At 36.1% G+C, this 25,271-nt stretch overlaps 2 protein-coding genes across 4 annotated transcripts in view; both read left to right on the forward strand.

The window, feature by feature from the left end:
• LOC139147069 (uncharacterized) overlaps positions 1–10,219 on the forward strand; it is a 38,679-nt gene extending 28,460 nt beyond the window's left edge. Inside the window, exons 14-23 of the mRNA XM_070717925.1 lie at positions 529–704; positions 2,714–2,873; positions 3,863–3,976; positions 4,355–4,515; positions 5,604–5,729; positions 7,163–7,245; positions 7,704–7,744; positions 8,282–8,381; positions 8,661–8,760; positions 9,102–10,219. Of these exons, the coding sequence (XP_070574026.1) occupies positions 529–704; positions 2,714–2,873; positions 3,863–3,976; positions 4,355–4,515; positions 5,604–5,729; positions 7,163–7,245; positions 7,704–7,744; positions 8,282–8,381; positions 8,661–8,760; positions 9,102–9,137 (1,097 nt within the window). The 3' untranslated portion in view covers positions 9,138–10,219. The remainder of the gene's footprint in view (positions 1–528; positions 705–2,713; positions 2,874–3,862; positions 3,977–4,354; positions 4,516–5,603; positions 5,730–7,162; positions 7,246–7,703; positions 7,745–8,281; positions 8,382–8,660; positions 8,761–9,101) is intronic.
• Positions 10,220–11,309: 1,090 nt separating this feature from the next.
• Positions 11,310–23,831, forward strand: LOC139147073 (otolith matrix protein OMM-64-like). Of its 3 annotated transcripts, none has more exons than XM_070717929.1 (9): positions 11,310–11,472; positions 12,221–12,378; positions 12,667–12,728; positions 14,361–14,640; positions 15,201–15,262; positions 15,443–18,424; positions 18,730–19,367; positions 20,487–20,704; positions 21,953–23,831. In XM_070717929.1, the coding sequence occupies exons 2-6, from the start codon at positions 12,225–12,227 to the stop codon at positions 17,759–17,761; spliced, it is 2,877 nt and encodes a 958-aa protein (XP_070574030.1). In that variant the 5' UTR covers positions 11,310–11,472; positions 12,221–12,224; the 3' UTR covers positions 17,762–18,424; positions 18,730–19,367; positions 20,487–20,704; positions 21,953–23,831. The 3 variants fall into 3 exon arrangements, with proteins under 3 accessions (XP_070574030.1, XP_070574029.1, XP_070574031.1); XM_070717928.1 differs by having other exon boundaries at positions 11,310–11,445; XM_070717930.1 differs by lacking the exon at positions 12,221–12,378.
• The last annotated feature ends 1,440 nt before the right edge of the window (positions 23,832–25,271 follow it).

A 25,271-nucleotide genomic window follows, 5' to 3' on the forward strand; every position in this document is an offset into this window, starting at 1 on the left:
CAGTGGCATATGGAGAATAGTGTTCAGTGACTTACATAAATTTCAAAGAAACATATTTAGTGTTTCTGGGAAATATCTATAGATTGGAAATTCCTGACTGTAACGTGACCACCATAATTAACATATAAGAGAAATGTGTTTAAGAATGACCAAATTATACGAAAATTCAACTATATACCTAAGCAGTTAGTACAAAATGTTGACTACATTTGTGGCTTCGTTGCCTGCGGCTTATCATGTGAATCTATGGAAACTGTTCTTCTAGAGTAGCATATTTTGTTTTCAGAACAATGTACCGTTACAACTTACGATTCATGGAGAATTGACATTAGATAGGTCAGTGCGCTTCTCTAGAGAATATGACAAAAGCGACGACTCATGTTACCTTTGGAAGAAAATAAGGAATTTTTATTGTTCTTTTTATATTTTTATAAATTTTGCTGTCCTTTACTCTATGATTTCAGCACGATTTTCAATATTTCCGTTCATGTCGACTGAGATCGAAAGTTTACTGTTTTTCTAATTTAGATCGGAAGATAAATTTGTCAAAGGACAAGTTACACTTGGCAGTGGTATCAACAGTGGCAGCTGTTCTGTTTGCGGGTATTATTTTAATTGTGCTAATTATACGTTATTATAAGAAAAGGATGCCAGCTTACCAACGCTTAAAAACAGAACCTGAAGGTTTGAAAAGATTTATCAGGGTAAGTCATTGTAAAATGACAACGGTTTGCTGACTCTGATTGTCTGAAGAAATGTCGTCAAACGTAAAACCTTAAAACTTCCCTGCCTTTGGCAAGTTAAGGGAACATGCATAATTGGTTGTTATGACTATGACACCACCGTTGGCGTAAAAGTCATCTACCCTGTTGTACAATGACAAATCAGTATACGTCGTATTACCTAAAGATATATCAACTGATTTCTTAAAATCGCTTCAAATACGTCTAGCCAGTCTAAAGTTGCCCGCAGAAAGACAGACAGCTGGACTAATTGACTCAATCACTATTCACTTACTAACTTACGTAACATTACCTACCTACCTACCTACCTACCTAGGGACTGGTCAGTTTCTTCAGCCGGGGGGGGCGGTGGATTCATGGGGGGGGTCACCCTGTTTTTGACTTTGGTGATAGGGGGGGTCACCATGTTTTTGAAATGCCCAATAGGGGGGGTCAGTGTGTTTTTGAATTTTGACACAGGCTCATCATTGCCTAAAATGCTAGTGTCAGCCACAAATTTCATCATTCAGTTGTATTTTTCGGCGCGCCCTTCGGGCGCGTAACTGTAATAATCAGTCATATTTTTCAGCACGCCCAACTTTAACATATCAAGCATACATACATCAGAGATATCTGTATAATGTTCAATATTTTTCTACGTGCTCTTCAAGCTCATTACTTTAAAATATCAGACATTTTTTAGCATGCCCTTCAGGTGCATGACTTTAATATACAAGACATATACATGTATATCAGAGATATCAGGATGTTTCATATTTTTCGGCCCGCCCTTCTGGCACCATACTTTAATAAATCAGAGATATCTTGATGTTTGCTCAGTGAAAGTGTACCATTATGAAATCTGCATTTCATATGAAAAGGATGACAAATTCCTGATACTTTTCTGTTCTCTCTATGAGAATTCAGTATGAGAAAGCAACATGCACAAATATTTCACAATATATATTTGATACAGTGACTTATTTTAAAGATAGAAAAATGACAAGATATCTTTCCTTCTCATTGATTCAATTATTTTCCTTTGTGTCACAGGTTTTCTGTAGAAAGATGCTTTTTTATGAACAAAATAACAGTTAAAAAGGGCAGTTTTTGTCATTATTAGCTGTCATTATTAGCTTGTTTTATGGTTTCAATGTTACAAGAAAAGGTCCTCTCAGACACTGTACACATCAGATTTGGCTAAAAAAGCTCTCTGTGGCTCCTCAGGAGATTTATTGGATGGTTGGCAAGTCTTAACACCCATCAAAGTTTTTGATTCACTGCTTTTTCCTCTTTGATATTAATGATTGACATCCATTTCTGTACAACAGTTCAGGACATCTGGTTAAGCATAGAAAGTGTGAAATACATTCACAGCTCATTCAAAATACAGCTCATTCAAAATATTATACTGTATTCAAACTTTAAGATTGACACTTTGAAATCCCTATCTTACAACTGACATGTCAACAATTTCATTAAAACATAGAATGACTATTTAAAATATAAATATATGTAAAAATGTAATATATATATATATATATATATATATATATATATATATATATATATATATATATATATATATATATATAATTTATGTCCACCTTTTGTTTTACCTATGTCGCGCGCCGGGGGGGGTCACCCTGTTTTCGAAATTTGGAATAGGGGGGGGGTCACCCTGTTTTCATAATTTGGAATAGGGGGGGTCAGCCACTTTTTGACGTCGGCAAAAAATAATCCACCGCCCCCCCCCCCCCAGGCCGAAGAAACTGACCAGTCCCCCACCTACCTACTACCTACCTATCTATCTACCTACCTACCTACCTACCTACCTACCTATCTATCTACCTACCTACCTACCTATTGCATTGCAGGCAGGCAGCAAACAGAAAGGAAAACCTGGACACCTTGATATAATACTGTTTCCCAACATTTAATCTACTTTGTGCTTTCTTTCATTGATTCTGTTCTTGTTGAATGCTTTCCAGGAAGCAAAGACACGGGTTGGAGAGAATTGGTTACTAGAATCAAGGCATTTAGAAATTGACGAAATTATTGGTCAGGGTGACTTTGGACAGGTGAATAATGCAACTCTGATGTCTGCGAAAGGCGAGAGAAAAAAAGTAGCTGTAAAATCAATTAAACCAGGTAGGAATTATTTTTATTCACTCTTGTCAATTTTGTATTCACCAGATGTTAACTAAGAAAACGTCGAGTTAAATTGTTTCCACTTGTTATCAGGTATTTACTATACTCTGAAATATATTTACTATACTCTGAAATATATTTACTATACTCTTAAATATCTCCGCGTGTCTTGACGCGTGCTACACACTGAGAAGGTTTTACACCGGAAGGACTGGTGTGATTTGGGTACACTATTTATGTAATCTTTTTGGGAAGAACACCCACTTCGTGCATGAATCGTGCCATGGGGTTCAAAATTTTTATGGTTTGAATGCACAAAGTATCAACTCATGTGACGATGTGGGACATTACGCAATTTAACATTATATATGGACGGTGTAAACTTGTGCTGTCATACACCTTGTGTACAGTAGTCAAAAAGCAAAACCACTTTCATGACTTTTCATGGCTGTAATCCATCTTGATAAAGATTATTAGGATATCATGACGCAGGACTATGTCATAGAACATTCAAAACCTATTAAATGAACTTTTGTTGAAGTTGCATTGCAGGCTATTTCCAAGCATATACAATCATTCTTTAGGTTTTTTTTAATTTTCGCAGACAAGATAAATTTATTCACTTCTGTAATTACCTTAATCAAGCGAAATGGTCGGTCTACTGCAGATACCTATGTCACTTCTCGGAATTCAGATTCATGTTTCTCTATATGTCTGTTCTTTCCTTCGGTTTTTAATCGATCGAGTTACCGTAGGCATTCTGGGCCCTGAACAGACAAAAGACTGCAACGCCAATCACAAATATGCTAAATATCGTCCTTGGTTCTGGAGCTTATGAATGCAATTACAAGTTCAAAGTGTTTGAACATCCACTGCATGAATAGAACAGTTCTTCGTTTGCTCATTATTAAAGGACGATCCGAGAAAGCGTAAATTAGGTTTACAGTAAATTATGCGTGAAAGTAATAATTCATATTTTTAAAACATAGCAAGGAGTGAAGTTACTCTTGGACAGCGAGATTTTGTCAACGAAATAGAAATCCTAATCCATTTGAAAGGGCAAGAAAATGTAGTAGAGTTTATTGGTGTGCTGGTAAATGTTGGTAAGTTAAAATCATTAGTAAAACTCGACAAACTCTGACATTTCAGTTGTTTATTATTTAAGAATAACCGTAAAGTTTATGTTCATCGACATGTCTTCAGTTATAATTTTAAGTAGGGTCAAACATGCATCGCCCTACATTTACAGGATAAATCAGTCGAAAGGTTAAATGAAATGGCGGACCACGTTAAATGAAATAGCGTACCACGTTGCCAAAAATCAGCCTTAAACATTTTCTGCAAATTTTCCCAACGAAAGTTGTGGCAGAATGCCATCGAAGTGTTCTTTTGTCGTAGCTGTCTAACCTATTTTTCTGAGTGACATATTGGTGTAATGCACAATTAACGACGATTAATTTTCGATATCGTTTTTTTTAAAGAAAACGTTTACATAGTAATGGAACTTGCAAGCAAAGGGGACATGTTAACTCATCTGGAAAATCTGTCAAGCCGTAACGACTTGTCTGACGAAGAAGAAATGACACTTTTGAAGAACGCTAGAGATGTTGCTAAGGGACTGCATTATCTTCAACAGAAGAGGGTAGGTGAAATATCAGACAGAAAAGTGAAATATCAGATAGGCTAAGTAAAATATCGAATAAAGCAAGTGAAATATCAGATGGGCTAAGTAAACTATCGAATAAAGCTGAAATATTAGATAGGCTAAGTAAAATATCAGGTAGGCTAAATAACAAACACGATACTTAGACATTCAAGGTAACTGTATAAAGCAATTACAGCAATGCTGGAGCGAATAGCAATTAGTCAGTCGTTTTTAAATTATGGAAAGTGTCAAATGAAAGTTCAATACTAAAAAGATTGCCTTTGATCCCGTTCATTCACTCATGTATTCTAGTAGTGTTATTTCAGAGCATTATTAGTATATAACTAGTGACGTCAAAACCATTTCATCATTAGATCAACATTTGAAGTCTAAAGCCGATATTTAACCTAAAGCTTCTACTTCGTTCCTGTACTTCGGAAATCATGTGAAGGAGTCAAATGAGACAGAGATCGTGAAATTTCTGAATTTTGAACAAGAAATGCAATTACTGATAATAGAAGAAATTACGTCCTTAACCTTATTGGATGTTCAGATAGCTGTAGCGTTACAATGACACTGCAAAACGCTTGGTGAAAACGTAGCCTCACGGTGAAAACATGACGGTAGCACGCCTGCCTCCATGGCAAAAACTTTGCTCTTTTCATGGAATATGACAATCATGTTTGTGCAGACATCAAAATTAGTTTCATCGGTATGATAGTAAGATATTTCTGAAGAATAAAAAAACATAATATTGGAAACAAAATCACCCGGACATATGTTTTAATTTCTTTCTTCACATTGTCCCCTTTGATGAAAGTTCATACAGATATATGGTTTTTTACTGTAATTTCAACCAGTCGATACCCTCTCACTTTCAGAATATAGTCAGCAATTTCAGACTCTTAAAAGAAAAAGATCTAGACAATTTATCAAATCGTGATCAGCACTAGAATTCTTGGACACAAAAAACAATGGGATCACGACTCGTCCTTGGACGCTCACCTCAGCTCACTGATACATGCCTTTTCCTTTACAGCATTGAATAATAGCGACTTCATCAGCTTAATATTTTCCATGCCTAGGTTGTCCATCGAGACATAGCTGCCAGAAATATTCTACTCATGGAAAATAAGACAGCAAAGATTTGTGACTTTGGATTGAGTAGACTTCTATTACCGGATAGAGATTGTTATGAAAAAGCACAGTGGGTAAGTACCATTTGCACTGACCACATTCTGCATCCTATAATAAACCTTTTCCAAAATAATATTGATTTTCATAGGATATTTCGGTGATGTATGTTGAGGTACTAGTATGCGCCTCGAAAGTGAAAGACTAAAAACTTTTGCTGAAACTTTCCTGAAGGAAACTTTCAACCATTCTCTACCCAAATCAACAATAAAAATCGGGGTCACCGTGAAACGTTTGGAACTAGCGAAACAAATTATCAAACGTTTTGCGATATTTGAAATTCAAAATGGCCGCTATTCCTGTGTTAACTCTATTGGACGAAATTTAAATTTTGGATTTTCAAAAAAGTAAGACCTTGAAAAGTTTTCTTTCTCCAAGACCTTTTAAATGAGCCCCCACAGGATCAGAAAAGATTTGTTGAAATTAGAGTGCTACTATCTATCCCCGTGGTGCGTTATACCTTAAATCCCGCCTATTTCTGCCAGCCCCTGATCTTGAGAGAAACGAAACTATTTCTGTCCACACTCTACTGGGGCTTGAAATCGATAATGCTCTTACTCGAGATGCTGATATAAATAATTTGTGTAAGAAATTATCGATGCAGATTGGGATTCTCAGAAAACTGCGACCTTTTGTTAGTGTATAATGAAACTTTGCTTTCTCTGCTTGACTATTGTCGTACTGTACGAGGTAATCCTCGAAGACAAATCTACAACGACTTTATAAACTTCGAATTTAAAAAAGGGCTAGTAGGTTTGTATTGGGAGTTTATGTCACACTGTCTTCTTTCAAATCTCCATTGACTATCTATTGATTTCCGTATCGATTATTTTGTTGCTGTTCAGACATTTAAAGCACTGAATGGTTTTGCACCTGATTATTTACAGCAGTTTTCTTATGTTTCTGAGATGTATCATTTCAATATACGAAGTATATTGCTGATCTGTATGTTCCAAAGTTCGTTTATAAACACTGCTTTTCACATCTGGAACAGTATTCCTTCATGTATCGGGAATACCGAAAGTTTATCACTGTTCAAAACGCAGTTACATAGTTTCTACATGCTCTTCATCTGATTAGGTTTCATCAGTTATTGCTAATTTCTGTATTTTATCTTGACTGAAGCCAAATTTTGTATTTTGTTTGTATATCTATGCACTTCGGGGGAATTTTGTGGAACTCAGACTACCCCCTTGAAACAAAAGTAAAATAATAATTATAAAAAACCTTATATTACCTTAAAGACGAAAGATGCTAAATGAAGGACGAAAAGTTGAGTCAATATACTGATTTATTTGTGTCTGTATTTGTGTATATCAGATATATTTGACTTCTCAAATCGATAAAAGTCTCCCTATATGTGACCCGTTGTCACTCTCAGCACTTCATTTATTCTACAACACTCTTTTCACCTTCTTACACATTCATGTTTACTCTTCGTCACCTTCAGAGTCCAAATCCCGGTCCCTTACCTTTAAAATGGATGCCAACTGAGTTCCTGCGAAATGGGATTTTCAAATTCCAAAGTGACATGTAAGTTCATTTCACTGTGACACTAAATGATTATTTAATAACGCATATTTATAATTTTGAAGTTTTTAAATTTCTTTTAGATATTGCAAGTGTTAATAAATTAGACATAGGTATCAGCAGGTTGATAAATTGACGCAAGTTATTTTGAATTGATTTATTCAATTAAATAAAAATTTTCAGTCCAAATTTCCTATAAAATGTGTTATTTCATCTTCTAGATTTTGACTACTTTGTTATTGTTTTTTGTTTGCGTGTTCCTTTCCATTTCTATCCACTGCAATCCCCTTCGTTTATAAGATAAACATTTCGACCTGTCTATAGATATGTACCATATCGATCTGTATCAGGCCATGCTTCAGGGTCTTAAATTCATGGGAGTATTTTTATTCATTTCTCGATTTGTTTATTTATCATTTTTGTGTTATCATTAAGCATAAGTTTTATTCTTAATGTGACAGATGGTCGTTTGGCGTGTTTCTATGGGAAATAGCATCTCTAGGTAAGATTTTGAAAGTATTTTCACCCAATCATTTTAAGCGCCAAAATCAAAGTCCAAAGAGGTAGCTATATTAAGGCAAAAAATCACCTTTGAAATCGATGTGACATACTTGACCATAGTTAATGTAAAATTTGAAAGACTATAGTAACATTTCTGTTGAGTGTTTACGGAGGACACACTTAACATTGTGTTACCGGAACGTTTATTTGCATTGCATTATTCTGTACATTTTCGTACAGCAGATTTTTAGCAATATGGACTTTCAGCGCTAGCGGCAATTTTTATTCCTACCGATTTACTTCATCCACTTCTGTTTTCACTTGTTTAACATTTGGATAATTCTGATCAATTACTTTATGGCAATGGTTTTGCTTCTAATAGTTAATTAAGGAAACTACATTTAAATCAGATAACATCCCTTCTTCTAAGTCGAGTGTCCCACAGTCACTCACTATCAAAAGGACGTTTCTGGGTCCCTACTCAAAATGGGCGCCCTATCAGTCCTGTATTCGATGTTCTCTTACATACTCATTTTAGGTAAGACACCATTTGCCGAGATTTGCTGTGTCAACGAGTTAATCGGACGATTAGCGAGCGGAAAACGTCTTCAAAAACCTGATAGATGTGCGAACTCACTGTAAGTATGTGATTGCCGTTGACAGGAAACTTCAGAATGTCAGAAAAGTCTGACGTGAACACCAAAAACGTCGGTATCTTACACATCTAGGTTGATTATTGTCATCGGATGACATCATGAAGTACACTGCAACTGTTCAGATCTTGAACATTCCTCTACAAACTGCAGACTATTTACACTGGAAATGCAATCATTTTATTATTTATTCATCTTGAAATGAATGTACGATGCAGTGGGTTATGGTTTGTATTTGTATTCTGTTTATATGAATGTGTCTAGGTACAGCTTAATGAAAAAGTGCTGGCAGTCTTCATTGAAGGACAGACCATCAACAAATAACATTATTGATACCCTTACCGAAATGCTCGATAACAACAAGGTAAAACGATATTTTATTTATACACATTCATGATTTTCAACCATCCACAGATTATTTATATCAATTTACAAGAGCAACCATGATTGTATATGAATATTTCTAATACTGATATAATGATCAAGTGTGATTACCAATTCATTTACATTGATGTTTGATATCCACGTGATTAATGGCTGAGTTGCAACTCATTACATTCTTCTCGTCTATCTAAAACAAACTTTCATTTTCGTTTGTTGAAAAAAATTACAGAAAGCTCAATTTTTCTACTCATGGTAATATAAGTGACAATCGTATTAAAGAGATCCTTGACTAATAACATGACGGTATTTTGATCATTACAGAGTCCGTTCATTCGACTTGTTGAAAATGAACCATGAGGACACGTTACAGTTGTTTTGTACATCACACTACTATGAATATTTAAAGAGATCTCTTTCGTTTTCTAAACTTTCATATATTGGTCAGTGTGTAATTATTGTACACAAGGCTAAAAGGAGTTAACAAAGACTATGGCACTTTTCTTAATTTAATAACAGTAAATGTAACCAGTTTTCTGAGTCACAGTTTTGCAGATAGGCACTAAGTCGCATCCTAATCATTTTGTTGTTGAAGATGTTAGCAAAATATTGTTATGGTAGAGACAGCATAAAACTGTAATGAACCAAATGATGACCTCGCATCCGGGTATTTTAGGAAATACAAATATGAAAGGTTTACAGGGGAATCCGTAATGGCCAATCAAATTCACCAAGTCTTGTAATGAATTGCTTTTAAAGTTACTGTCAAAGAAAAACTGGCATTTCTCATAGCGAAAATACTTTTAATATATTATACTACCAAACAATAAACCCTGTGGGGGTCATGTGGTTGTCATAAAAATTGACCTATTGCAAAAAGTGAAATACCAAATACTATTGTCAAAATTAGAATCAGGATTACTTTTAACATGATTGGAACTAATTAGGATAATTGGATCATTTAATTGTTAAAATTAACAAAAGTGTTAGATCCTCTGTAGCTGAAAGTTGCAATATTACAAATTAACCATAAAACAGGTGAATTGCAAAAAAAAGAAAATTAGATGAACTCAAAGTTTCTGATTAAATCAACACTATAACAATATCCGATTATCCAAAGTTAGTTCCAATCTTGTTCTTTGACAAATAAGTCGACAAAACGTATACGTAGATTCTGCCTAAAACTACAAATTTAAACGTGTTGTGTGTCTCTATATTATATCATTTACAACGATTGATGATGATGTTCGATCAGCAACTTTGTCTGAAGTTTTGATATTTTCTTAATTGTTTTAATATTCTTAGACTATTTAATATGGAAATTAGTCAACATTTGATTGTGGCAGATTATTGTACATTTTGAGGATTTTTGAATAGTTGTAAACACTTATATTTGAATTAATAACAATTCCACAATAAATCAGATCTAACCATCGCAACACATGATTGCCTTGTCTTCACTTAAAACATTCTTGTTCGAAAATGTAAATGCATTTTGTCAACAATTCACGGTGGCAAAGTGAACGTGACCTCTTTATCACACGACTGAACCATAACACTCAATAGTGTTATGATGGTCTGTTGTGTTGATATCATCCACAACGGCGACATACAACTTAAATGTTGTATTTGTGAAACCTCTATAAAGACACGATCGATTTGACAATGATAACTGGTTCACAGACGAAACAATGAATAAATGCACAGATTAAGAGCATTGGCATCGCAGCATGATTTTATCAAGTATCTCTTGATATGGACAGTTAGACAGCAGTACGTGGTTTAGACATTAGAGATCCGTACACATACTGATTTGGTTTTGTAATTTCATTCATGGAGCTCGGTATATCTCTAGTAAATTGGCGGAGTTACGGGAGTTACGCATATAATGTAACAAAAAATATAAGATTTGCGTCAGGCATCCTATTAAATAAGCACTTAGATATTCAATCAATACTTAGTGACACTTTCAAATTATGAAGGAAAATAGAGTGGATATTTGGATACCATAGTTTTTTATCGATTGATGATATTTCGAATTCTCAATGATAAAGTCTAAAGTAAGTTAATAGATGACATATTTCATTGAATAAGACCTCTTTCATATTCCTTGGACGATGAAGTAATCTTCTTAAGGGATACAGTCTTTGTCGATTATTAGCAGTTTGAAAGAAACAAATTGACTGATACTATGTGCTTGGGTTTCAGTTTGTGAAAGCAGACATCACCTCATTTGCATATTATTTACCAGAAATTATATCCAGACATTCTCTTGCCGTTGCCTGAAACCAGCCTTGCTATGTGTCGCGGTACTTCCAGGTTATGTCTTGTATTAATGACTTCGTAAATTGTGCAAAATTGACAAATTTAAAAGACACTAGCTTTGTCCTATAAATGTTGAACAGAAAACCTGTTTAAATTGAGCATATTCTTCTTGTGCACAAAACCCACACTGCACTGCGACACATTACATGAACTGGGGATTCCCCTAATGAATATTAATTATGCATGGTAAATCACGTGACTTGAAACTGATGTTTAAAGTTCGTCGCCATTTTTCAGCTACCGTATCAGTGGATGTAGGCGTACTTGTAGTCTTTCAACATCCTCGTTTCTTGCTGAGTGACCATTCACAACTCTTCTATCAGACCTTATTACTTCAAGCAAGGTGATATTGCTAAACAGAAATTTGAAGGTAACCGGCATATATAACAGAGAAGTGGTATCTACTTTCATTTCACAATTAACCTGTTTTCGATACGCGCGTTGCAAGCGTACAATGACATAATTTTTGGAGTACGATATATGCGAGCACAAGTTTGATTTACAAATGTCGAAGGTAGTAAGGTGAATGGTTATTTTGACATATCATTCAGTCTTTAGGCTCGGTTGCCTCCACTAATAGTAGTTATGCGTGTCACGGACCTCGGCGTCCATTTTTGGAACAAAGTTCAATTCTTCAATTTGGCGTCATACGACTGTATGACCTGAGTATGTCAGGCCACTAGGAAACAATGACCTGAGTATGTCAGGCCACTAGGAAACAATGACCTGTCATCGATGATTTACAGCCAGGGGTTGCATTAATATACAGAAACGATGACAGAGAAATATTGAAGTTCATTGTTAGATTTTCAGCTCATTAAATTCTTCATTTATATTATAGTCGTGGATTATGTACACGAATAAGAGCTTCTGAAAGTACAAATCATCTGAAGTAGTCTTGAATAGCATAACTCAATCATGTTTAACACAGCATTTGTACTTTGAGTAGACTATGCTGGATTATATAGATGACAGACTTAAAACTTGACAGTGTAAAGAAAATTAGTTGTTCTATATTAAAATATGACTGCCATTAATCCATGTTTCTGATAATGAGCGTTTATAGTCTTGTTTTAAAAATCAATTCCTCTCGTTTTTTGTCATTATAACATACGCAGTATCATGACGGATAGAACAGTTTTGCTCTACAACATTTCAGACCAGGTAGAAGTGAAAGATTGTCTGTCTAAAATACTATCATCAACGAACCGTGGATACTCATATTCATCGAGTAAAAATGGAAATTTGGCTCTTCTTACCTTTGTCGATAAAAATGGTAAGAAATAATCTGTAAAATACTAACAAATCTCGTGGTTATTTTTTTCATGAATTGCTTTGCCTGTTCAAAAGTTGTTTTACATTTAAGATATCAAGTGAACTTTTGACAATATCATAATTATAGTAAAGATAAATGCCTTTCAACATCATGATGTGAAAATGTTTATAGGAATTGCAAGGGATAATTCCACGTTTAGCATCATTACTATAGCTTTCAGCAGTTTTCAGTTGTGAAGCGATACATTTGTGGCAGTTTAGAAACGGTAAAATTATCTTAATATTGTAGATGTTTCAAAGTTTGCTATTGAAGAGGAGCACTCCGTGTTCATGTCGAAGATGTGTGACGAGGTAATGTGATTATTTTAAGGTATTACAAACATATCGATTGCATCCGCAGTTCATTGGAGTTTCCACTTCAAATATAGAAACTGCTACACATATTTGAAACGATTGATTTATGCTGTATTTAAGGTAGTATGCACCTCGAAAGTAAAACACTTAAACTTTTGCTCTAACTTTCCTCAATTAATCTTTCAAAATCTTGCTCTTTCAAAATCAAGAATAAAAATAGGGGGTTACCGCGCAAATTTTGGTACTAGAGAAACAAATTACCCAAGATTTACCGATATTAGAAATTCAAAATGGCCGTCATCCCTGGTTAACTCTATGGAGAAAATAAAAATTTCGAATTTCGAAAAACTAAGCCAGTGAAAAGTTTTCTTTCACCGAGAGCTTTAAAACGAACCCCCACATGTGGTATATCAGAAGAGAATTGTAAAAGTTTGAGAAGTCCCAATGTCTGTCCCCGAGGTGCGTTCTCCCTTAAGTTGTACTGGGCATTCTCTTTCTGCAGGTGGGTGGACATCACAGACGTTTGTTGTTAGTGCAGATAGTATTTTGGCAAGTTTACCTACAATAATCCTAACTCGAAACACTAGTCATTAATTCTCATAACCATGCATTGTGTTCACCCATCGGCCGCTGAACTGTTGTGTGTTTATCTTAGCTTCTGTTAGGTGAAATCTTCTCCAGTAGTTTATATAGCGATACGGTATGCACATAGGCCTACATACGTGTGTAATTGACATTGTAAAATGACGCAGAAATTTTATATTTAAAGGAGTATTTGGAGCAGTGACTTTGACATTTATGATCAAAAGTATATCTTTTTACAAACTGCTTGTCTAATAATAGGCAATTCTATCTCAGCTTATGTCAAATTATCAATGGCAATACATGTTGTTCTGGTGGAATTACTACACGGCTTCGATGTTTTGTTTGTAGTTTGTCATAGTTTATGGACTCCTAGACTATTTGACTGTGTGACATATCATCCGCTTATATGGCTGTGCTTTGTTTATGATTGGAGTCATTGTACTTAAGCGGTTTGCACTTATCATGATAAAACTGTCCAAGGCAGTATGGCTAGTTTGTGTTGGAAAGCAGACAAAACTTCCCATGGTATAGTGTTGTGTTGGAAACCAAATTGAATCAATACAAGGCATAACCTAACCGATGCAATATGTCTCTCTATAGACTTGGTTCAGGTTGGTGAATTGTTAGAAAAATAATTAGCAACAGTATCTCTTGCGTCTCTTCTATTTCATACACACCTATTTCACATATGGCGGCCCACGTCAGGTTTTCTTAGTAATCGAACGCGCTACCTTTCAGTCTGCGCAGTAGTAACTTTGTTTCTGCCGATGTGATTTCGAGAGAAACTCCCCTGTATCTAGTTCACCACACTCACACGTTTCATACGGAAACAAAACACAAATCATCGCGTTCACAGCACTCATGACATACGTTCACAAGTCACAACTTGAACCAAGTCTAGTATCTTAACAATGTCGATCGGAATTGAAGTTCTTTATCATTCACCCTATAAGAAATTGATCTTATCTCATTTAACTGCGATCTAACTTCGATGTCGTTTACATGAAATGAAACTAATGACTTCTTTACTGTTCAATATTTCAGGTGTTTTGTAATATTGAGGCCTACCTTAGTCCCGAGTCTGGCTGTGCCATTGAGCGGTTAACAGTTGAGCAGTTGGAGCAGTTGCATGCCAATCTTACTTTGAGAAAAGATGACAACAATATCATCATGACAGATTCACTAGTAAAGCTGGATAATTTCACAACTACTTTTTTAAAGTTGTTGAGTCATGGAGCAGAAACATTTAGACTGAACGAAGCAGCCGGTAAAGAGGAATGTGAAATAAAAGAGATCTGTTCTGGCACAGAACCTGTACAGAGAGGTACGCTTATTATTAACCTTTTGCCTTTGTATGATAAAGTAACAGTCATAAAATATGAACCACGACGCAATTTATTATTCTATTTAAAAACAGTATAAACGACTATCTTCGATTGTTCAGTGCCAAGCCTTCTTTTTCTACGTCACGAGTTGACCATGGGTCTCACCCAAATATGAAGAAAGTTCAAATCAAACAGAAATGGTCAGAAAAAGTGGAATACTTATCAAAAGCGAAACAAAGGGCAAGTCTTTCTTTTTAACTGGCCTTGACCTATTGAATAGCCCACAAATGAACGAAATACTACAGTAAACATATTATGAACCAAAAAGCCTTACACAATTATCGCAAATCAGTTATAGATACCAGGAGATGTCGTGTTACTATGGTTACTCACAACATCGTGTAGGTCACTGGTCTTTTTTCATGTATCGGTGACAAAATAACGCATACCTAGTGATCGTGAATTTACTCGTCTCCAAATAGAGTTTAGATAAGGAATGTTGCAACAAGATCCCTCCTCCGTGGTTACAATAAAATCCTTTTCGTTTATGTTTATCCAGAATCCTACGTCTACACAATTGGTGAATTTAGTGGTGGGAAGATGGACAATGACAATCTAAACGTGAGTTTTTATAATATTATATGGAAAAGGATTGATTACGCGCTCCCTAGAATTCGTTATTGCATTCTTCCTTTGACATAACAAATTTGAATTAAAAAAGTTTGCAAACTTGAATAAAATGTTTTATATTATGTTATTATATCATGATAAATTTATCAATTTTTATGTTTCCATAAATAGGTGTTTATGAAGGTAAGTGCTGAGGTGGCACCATGGGTGTACTCGTTCATATACGATACGGACGATGAGTGGAACCAGATACAAGAACAGGCAGCTGTTACAGTTCGTCAAAATGATGGCAAACATACCATCCATGGCTCATCTTTGAATTGCTTGCAAAATGCACAGCATATTCTTTTCTCATTGATTGGGAAAGTAGAACAGAGTGTGTTGAACCAGAAATCCCAAATTCAAGACTATGAAGTATCGTCTGACGAAGATATTTATCGGGCAGCGGAATGTAACACAGGAAATTACGGCACACATCCAAAATCAACCAAAGTGGAGGAAGAAGCTTCAAGTTTAGCCTCAAGAAACATCAACAGTTCCTCAAAACATTTTGCAGCGGATTGCGATCACAAAGTCCAAAATACACACGAAGCTAACGAAGAAGTCGAGACAGGAGACAATAACGCACTTAATGCGTTGGAAAATCGGACAACCTATACAATCCAGTCTGATGCTGAAGCATTGTCACCGACATGGATTGTAGAAGATCCTGTCTCTCAATCAACGAGAAGTCACGGAGAGAATGTCACTGAAGATCAACAAGAAGTCAAGATGCAGCAGAACAATATCACCTCCAAACAAATGACCAACTTGTCTGATCACGTCACTGATTGCAATGACAATGGTGCATCTACTCACGGTCTTGATGATCACGATGGAAAAGACGGTGATGAGTTTGAATCTTTCATAGTGATAGACGAACCAGGAACAGGATCGTTTATTCACATAGAAAATCAAGCTGCAAATCTACAGGAGAATTGGTCAGCAGTCATCAATGACAGCAATTTGAACCGGAAAGAAACGCCGCCACCGACCATTACAAGGACTGAAGAGACAAGAGGACAAGATACCGAAAAGGCCATTCCTACGAAAGAAGATAGTTCAAGAGGGGATATCCATGGTAAACTGCGAGCTGAACAAAATAAAAACACTGTTACAACAAATCTTGCGGATGAAGAGTCAGCCATGGAAGACATTAATAAATCAAGTGTTCTGACGACATCTGTCGAAGTAGATTCTAATTGTAGTACCAAAATCGTGCCAATGACCTCGCCTGAATACAATGAAGAAGAATACAGAACAACCGGTGAACTGCGAGCTGAACAAAATAAAAACACTGTTACAACAAATCTTGCGGATGAAGAGTCAGCCATGGAAGACATTAATAAATCAAGTGTTCTGACGACATCTGTCGAAGTAGATTCTAATTGTAGTACCAAAATCGTGCCAATGACCTCGCCTGAATACAATGAAGAAGAATACAGAACAACCAGTGACGTCACCAAGACTAATGGAGACGATAGCGAACTTACCAAAACTGACGGAGACGATACAGAACTTACCAAGACTGACAGAGACGATACTGAAGTTACCGAGACTGATGCAGACGATATTGAAATTAGCAAGATTGATGGAGACGATAGTGAACTTACAAGGAATTATGGAGACGATAGTGAACTTACCAAGACAAATGGAGACGATACCAAACTTACCAAGACTGATGGAGACGATACCGAACTTTTCAAGACTGACGGAGACGATAGTGAACTTACCAAGACTGATGGAGACGATAGTGAACTTACCAAGGCTGACGGAGACGATAGCGAACTTACCAAAACTGACGGAGACGATACAGAACTTACCAAGACTAACAGAGACGATACTGAAGTTACCGAGACTGATGAGACGATATGGAACTTACCAAGACTGATGGAGACGATGGTGACCTTTCCAAGACTGACGGAGACGATAGTGAACTTACCAAGACTGATGGAGACGATAGTGAACTTACCAAGACTGATGGAGACGATACCGAACTTACCAAGACTGATGGAGACGATATGGAACTTACCAAGACTGATGGAGACGATAGTGAACTTACCAAGACTGATGGAGACGATACCGAACTTACCAAGACTGATGGAGACGATAGTGAACTTACCAAGACTGATGGAGACGATACCGAACTTACCAAGACTGATGGAGACGATATGGAACTTACCAAGACTGATGGAGACGATGGTGACCTTACCAAGACTTATAGAGACGATACAGAACTTACCGAGACTGGTGGAGACGATATGGAACTTACCAAGACTGATGGAGACGATGGTGACCTTACCAAGACTTATAGAGACGATACAGAACTTACCGAGACTGGTGGAGACGATATGGAACTTACCAAGACTGATGGAGACGATGGTGACCTTACCAAGACTGATAGAGACAATACAGAGCTTACCGAGACTGGTGGAGACGATATGGAACTAACCAAGACTGATGGAGACGATATGGAACTTACCGAGACAGGTGGAGACGATATGAAACTTACTGGGACTGGTGGAGGCGATACCGAACTTACTGGGACTGGTGGAGATAATACTGAACTGTCCAAGACAGATGGAGACGACGCCGAACTTGCCAACAGTGATGGAGGCGCCGACGATGAATTAAATGACAGAAGCGGATCTACTTATGAGCAAACTCGTAAATCTTATGTCAGTGAAGTGGATCTCGCCAAGTGTCTAGAAGAGCTGAGGTACTGCAACAAAACTCAAGAAGGGATTGAGGTGTCAATTTACATGGGAGATATCACAAAGGAAGACGCTGATGTCATAGTGAATGCGGCCAATTCTAGTTTAGAACACGGTGGAGGAGTAGCGCTAGCCATATCCAAAGCCGGGGGATCAACAATAAAAAAAGAATCGCGTCAGATTATCAAAAAATGTGGAAGTGAGTTGCCTCCCTGTACAGTGTGTCATACAACTGGTGGTAAACTAAAATGCAAGCATATCATTCATGCCGTTGCACCGATATGGAGAGAAGAAGGTGAACATTCAAAGCAACGAATGCATGTTCTATTGTTGAAAATATTCACATATGCAGCAGAGAAGTTGCAGGCAAAATCGGTAGCTCTGCCAGCTATTGGTACAGGTAGGTAAGACTTGTTGGCTTTCAAACCTACGATCAATATCGATTCCTCAATTTTAAGAGTAAAGACGTCACACTAACGTGTTGACTAACTTATTACAATTTTTACTTTGTCGGCGTGGTCAGTTAAGAAAAAGTAACAGACAGCCTTGATCACTCTTATAGAAATTTACCGAATCGGCTGCAGAGATATCAAAAAAATACACTCGCAAAAGGTAATAGCGACCACAACACATTTAATAAACAATACAATATTAAAATAATTGATATTCAGTTTACATATCAGGACATTTCTTCGAATATTTCAGGTGTGTATGGAATGCCTATAGATATTTGTGCAAGTACCTTCCATACAGCCATCCGAGAATATTCATTAAAATGTGATGAAAAGGCAACCGTTAAGGATATACGCATTGTTCTGTATGATGTGGAAGTGACTGGGGAATTTCTGATAGAATTCTGTAACGCAGTGTCAGATGATCAACAGAATAATGACCCCGTTGGTACTATCACCCCGTCTATGGACTTAAACCCATCTGAATGGACACCAAGTGACCCGTATGCAGTAGATTCCAAATACAAGATAGCGGCAGACAAAGGAGCGACACACCTGAGTAGAAATGTAAAAACAGCTTCCCCTGCGACTGACAAAAAAGACATTGCCATAAAGTTGACGGGAAGCGGTGATTGCGAAATATGTACTGAGGGAGGTGTCTCTCTAATGTCAATGAACTGTTGTCAGAGCACGATGTGTGGAAAGTGTTTCAACCACCACTTCGAATATGATGGAAAGTGTCCCTTTTGCACATTAGCTGTCTTGGTAACGCTTGGTACACAACCTGATGGAGAGATGGATTTTAATCACCACAAGAACTTTCATTTGCCAGGTTACGAAAGTTATGGTACGCTTATCATTGATTATACTTTTCCGGGAGGTACTCAGAAGGTTAGTATACGTAATATTAGATACATTTCTATTACCATTTCTGATTTTCTCAAAACAAACAAACAAACAGCCATACATCCATCCATCCATACATGTAGAGTTGTTCATCCATTAATTTTTGTGGTCTTCAGTGTGATAAAATAAACTCATCACCAACGTGTGCATGCTTTCATCGATATCAAGTTCGTTGGCCGTTGATTGCCCTTCTTACATGTATGTATGTATGTATGTATGTATGGTTGTATGTATGGTTGTATGGTTGTATGGTTGTATGTATGGTTGTATGTATCGTTTCTTTGTTACTGTGTATTCTATAGTTACATATAGTTCTATAATAGTCGCGCCAGCGGCTTACTGACTACGCATGCGCTTATTCATAATATACAATGCGAGTACCGGAAGTGTACCCTTCTTTCATGGGCGCCGCCATGTTTTTTTTTTGAGTACTCGTAAATAAACAAAACGAAACAATTACTATATATAACATGCCTTTTATAAAATATACCTCTTTTATTAGCCAGTTAATGTTATTATGCACCTTGTCGCTGATACAAATATCGTTAATATAGATAAAGGGAGAAAACTGTCGTGCATATGAACGGGGGCATACGCAAAGAATGCTGGGATTGAATTATAGAAGAGCGCCCCCTGTGTCAATAATTAGATTCAAAAATTGCCAGTTTTTAGACGGAACGCTATAGTTTTCAGCTTGCAAGTGGAAGTTGGGCAGTGCGGTTACCATTGCAATGATAATGATTGCATAATACGTCCCTTGTTTATCGCAATAGGCTGTTATCATTGTAAAAATTGCCAATTTTTGTCCAAAATTTTTACACGCTACAGAAAATCTATACCTGCCCTGCTGCAGGGTTTGACGTCGTGTACGTACGTGAACCGCTTTCATCAGAGGGAAACTGGGCATAGTTGTCATATAAACGTTTATGAAGTAACAATTACAGTTTATCATGAATCAATACAAATAACATTGCCAATCTTTAATAACCGCTGGCGCGACACCAAGGGCTGAGCCCTATAAAATATTAATTACAGTGTTGTTCGATTATAAAGAGAAGCATTGATTTTCTTGAATGCCAACGCTTCAACATGATATATTTGTAGGAGTGCCATCCTAACCCTGGAAAGCGATACAGAGGAACCAAACGTAGAGCGTTCTTACCAGCAAGTGGTGAAGGTCTTCAGGTCTTGGCACTTCTGAAAATGGCATTTGATCGACGTATTCTGTTTACCATTGGACGTTCTGCCACAACAGGAGTTGAAAATACAGTCATATGGAATGATATACACCATAAGACAAGCCCCACTGGTGGACCGGCAAAGTAAGCATTAAACTCATAATTCTACTGAACTAATTGTAAGTTTTTTGAACAGATATTGTTAGTTTTATATTCGGAAAAAATTGCTTATAGTTCTCCCATAGACTACTATTTATAGTGAATCAACATTTTGGTGAAATTCCACAATCAAATTTCTTGCACACACATGCTCTTGTAACCATCCTAATCTAATCAAAACCATTAATATCAATAATAATACGTACATAAACACACAGATCGGAAAAAATATCCATGTCAAGTTTGCCTCATAGTTTCTTCATAAACTATAGTGAATCAATGTTTCGATGAAATTCAGCAATCAAATTTCTTGCACACACATGGACTTGTAACCACCCTAGTCTAATCAAGTATATTAATATCAATATTCAAGCGTACATAAATACACAGATTTACCTAGTTTCGTATTGGAAAACAGTTATTCATAGTTCTCTCATAGACTACCATGTATAGTGAATCAACATTTTCATTGAAATACAAAACAAATATTTCTTGTATACAAATGCACCTTTTACTTCCCACTTCAAGCAAAGCACATTTAAATATAATATCAAACATATGTAAATGTACAGATATAGCTTGTTTGGTGAGGGGAAATTGTCTATAGTTTGCCTAATGGACTCCATATATTATGATTTGATATTTTTGGGTGAAGTACTATATCAGCCACATCTTGCCTTGTTATAGTTGCACAAAATATGGTGACCCTCCCGCAAATGTATGAAATACCATGTTCCTTCAAAAATGATTCCTTGATAAATTGGAACCTTCCCTCCTAAAGCGCCAGCCCTCCCCCCATATTTCTGTTGCTAACTCATATTACACTTAAACTACTTGTTATGTAAATTATCTGATACTGTTTCAGTTATTCCTGTGCAAAATACTGCAGTGGTTGGGGTGGGGTTAAGTTTTAGAATGTTGGACGGGGGAGGTCACATTTTAGACAGGAGGATAGGGGATGCTCACATTTTACAGTACAGGTGTGCATGAAATCCCCAGGCCCACTCCCCTGTAATTAATGAAGACTCCCTTACGAAGATCTTTGTTCATTACAGATACCATGCATTATTACATTTCAAATCTTATGAAAAGCAAAGAAATACGAGTGCATAAAGTTTTGACGACTGTAAATTTAAAGGCACCCATTGGCCTGCAGTTCTTTTTTAATATAGTGCATTTTGCCATTGGATTAAAGCCTAGATTTTAATATTTCTATCGCACTTCTTGTTACAGCTACGGATATCCGGATCCCACATATTTAGATAGAGTAAAGGCAGAACTGGCGGCCAAAGGATTTCACTGAGGCAATCGGTTCCAAATATGTGTAACACAGAATGTATTCTTACTTCAGGATGGCGCCAAATGTTCGATATTTTGTTATCCATATTCAACCCCAAAGCTTTCCAGATGGAACCCCTGAATATAATGTCCGAATTTAATCTATTCATATTGATCTGGAATATATTTCTTGGAATATTGACTCCAATTTGAAATTCTATTTATATTTGTTTTACAAGATCTTCACATTTTGTCCACTTCCATCTTAAAACTCATTTTATTATATATGGGTCTTTTGATTGAATATGTAATTTAATTTCACGACAATAACACCTTTGTGTTCGTTAACATTCTAAACAGATCAATTGGAATCTTAGGGACAAGTTACGTCCCGATTTTAACATTTTATTCTCAAAACATGTCGGTTTATCCAAACTTGTTTGACAAATTGACTTCCCCAAAACAACAACATTTGAAGACACTAAACAAACAAAACTTCCTCAAAAATACCCTACGAGTAAATTATCAGGATGGTATGCAGGTTTAGAATATCCATATACAAAGGAGAGGAAGATGTGTGCTCAGAGTTTTTGAGAAAGCTCTTAAAACCTTAAGGTCAAACTAGATTTGGACATTTTCACGTTAGTTTATTGTATTCCTCTTCAAAATTTTCGTTTTTCATTTCATTGACTTTAATTTTTTGACATGTATTTACCCCATAAATTACTGGCACTATTTATTGAATGCCTCGATGAAAGTCATAAATGAACATTTTATTTATCCTTTGCCTTTCCTAAAGCAAAGCGTAAATTTGTATGCTGTCGCCTTTGTTTTATTGGTTCATTATGTTTTCCGAATTCGTTATCGCAGGAAAAGTGTCTAAACCGTTTCGTACTCCGACATTACCTGTTACATTTAGTGTTACATTTTAAAGCATGTCTGTTAATTACGTAGTATTCATGTACATTCTCACACTGTGAAAACTTCAAATGTATTTGCAGTCTTATACTGTGAAAACTTCATGTAGGCCTACATTCTTAGATTGTGACAATTTCAAGTATATATTCTTAGACTGTGACAATTTCAAGTATATATTCTTAAATTGTGACAATTTCAAGTGTACATTCCTACACTGTAACAACTTCAAATGTACATTCTTAGACTGTGAAAACTTCAAATGTACAGTCTTACACTGTGAAAACTTCATGTACATTCTTACACTGTGACAATTTCACAAGTGTACATTCTTTAACTGTGACAACTTCAAATGTACATTCTTAGACTGAGACAATTTCAAGTGTACATTCTTACACAGTAACAACTTCAAGTGTACATTCTTACACTGTGACAACTTCAAGGGTACATTCTTACACTGTGACAACTTCAAATGTACATTCTTAGACTGGACAACTTCAAGTGTACATTCTTAGACTGTGACAATTTCAAGTGTACATTCTTACAACTTCAAGTGTGTTCATTGACATGAAATCCTTATATTAACATTCGGAGAATAGTGTCCTTTCAATCATTAGACTTCTGGAGAACAAGTGCATTGCACCTTATACGGACTATAATCAAGATAAAACCGGTAATATTTAAGGCTCAACAGAAACGTCTAAACCATTTCTGTAATGACGTATCAAACTTGCTTAACTTGCTTAAGTACAGCCATACATGATTTCAATCAATATTCAAAATTCGAACCATGTCCTATGACCTAGACCTATGTCCGGTCTGACATTTTGTCGAAAAGCCATATATTACAGTGTGTATTATTATTATTATTACTGTACTTCTACCACTACTAATAATAAAAATAATAATATTAAAACCAGTCATTCTTTCACTTCAGGCTACCAGACGGAAGTGTTATGTTACATTCACAAAATAATTGTAATCAAAGGGAAGATTAAATTACAGAATTATCTCTGCGTGCTTCAAAAGCATAAAAACTTGAATCTTCTCATATTGCGAATTACATGTCTATGCTTAACAGTTGAACACATTTTTCAACATATGGTAGTAAATGGTAAAAGGAAGGGTACTTATCTCTAAGTTCTCAATAGAGAGGACACACAAAACATGAAATTCATCTACAATTGTTTCATTATCACATGCACAATTTCATCTTCGGCACGTCTGCAATGTCTAACTTTATCAATATTTAAAATGTGTGTTGAAATACGAAATGGTGTCAGTCTTGAAAATCGGTTTCATTTGAATATACGATAGAATAACGAGTATGTCGCAAGTCTACAGTAACTTTCTGTGTGGCCATGCCAAGTTTGAATTTCTACGTTTGTACAGCTTTGTTTAAAGAGAGATAAAAACACTTATTTAAACACTTATTTAAACACTTATTTAAGCCGACTGGTTCTGTCTCAGGCCTCTCAGCTAGGCGACTGATGCCGTATGTTGTGGGTTCGAATCCGATTGAAACTATCCGTATTATTGCCTACGCCTTAGTCGAACACACACTTGACAAAACCATAAGAGAAAAGTATATTTGAAAACTATGAAGTTTGTTTTGTCATTTCATACTACAAACAATATGCTCAGTCAGATTTCACTTCCAAGAGCTTTAGCCAATATTCTCACATTTTGGCAATCCTCTCATCCTGAGCATATCTCTCCAAGTTTCCCTCTGGCTGCTACATCGATAACATATATCCTTGGTCTTCAATATCTCTCAAAACTTTTATAAACATTTGAACTACATTTGGACCTTCTACATGTCCTCAAGTTTCACTGGCCTGACTAAAAATCGGAAGTATTTTCATGCCGCAAACTTAAGCAAAACGCCAGGCCTTGTGTCTCTCAAATCAATTATTGTACTGAGCATGAAGACTACTTTAGACGCTTGATCAGCAAGTATATCTTGGGCTTTCATCCATAATCACTGCATGAAAGACTATACCTATATATTTGAAAATTGACACGGATACTCGTCTTCCCTCTTAAAACCATTCATAGTTACGTAACATCCCACCATTTCTGAAAAGATGAATCATTTGCTCTATATATATTCTACAGTACAATTCAAGTTTATCCAAGAGTTTATGCAGTTTGATGGCAAACTCTACAATTCATACAAAGTCATACAAAACAATCAGACTCCAACATCAATCCATACTTTTAATTTTTATTTTTTTCATATATGTCATTGATGAAAAGGGAAATAAAAAGGGGGAAAGATTTAGCCTTGTCTAACACCGTATGAACAATTGAAAAGATCTGCTAAGCCCTCACTTCATAGTACTCACTTTTTTACTTT

This window comes from Ptychodera flava, chromosome 13 (assembly GCF_041260155.1).
Source record: "Ptychodera flava strain L36383 chromosome 13, AS_Pfla_20210202, whole genome shotgun sequence".
Taxonomy (NCBI): domain Eukaryota; kingdom Metazoa; phylum Hemichordata; class Enteropneusta; family Ptychoderidae; genus Ptychodera; species Ptychodera flava.

Bases quoted from the DNA above. Each gene is read 5' to 3' on its own strand.
- LOC139147073 (XM_070717928.1), top strand. From the start codon at position 11,312: ATGTTTAAAGTTCGTCGCCATTTTTCAGCTACCGTATCAGTGGATGTA. The intron at 11,446-12,220 runs GTGATATTGCTA...TAACATACGCAG, and splicing joins ACCTTATTACTTCAAGCAAG to TATCATGACGGATAGAACAG. The intron at 15,263-15,442 runs GTGAGTTTTTAT...TTCCATAAATAG, and splicing joins TGGACAATGACAATCTAAAC to GTGTTTATGAAGGTAAGTGC.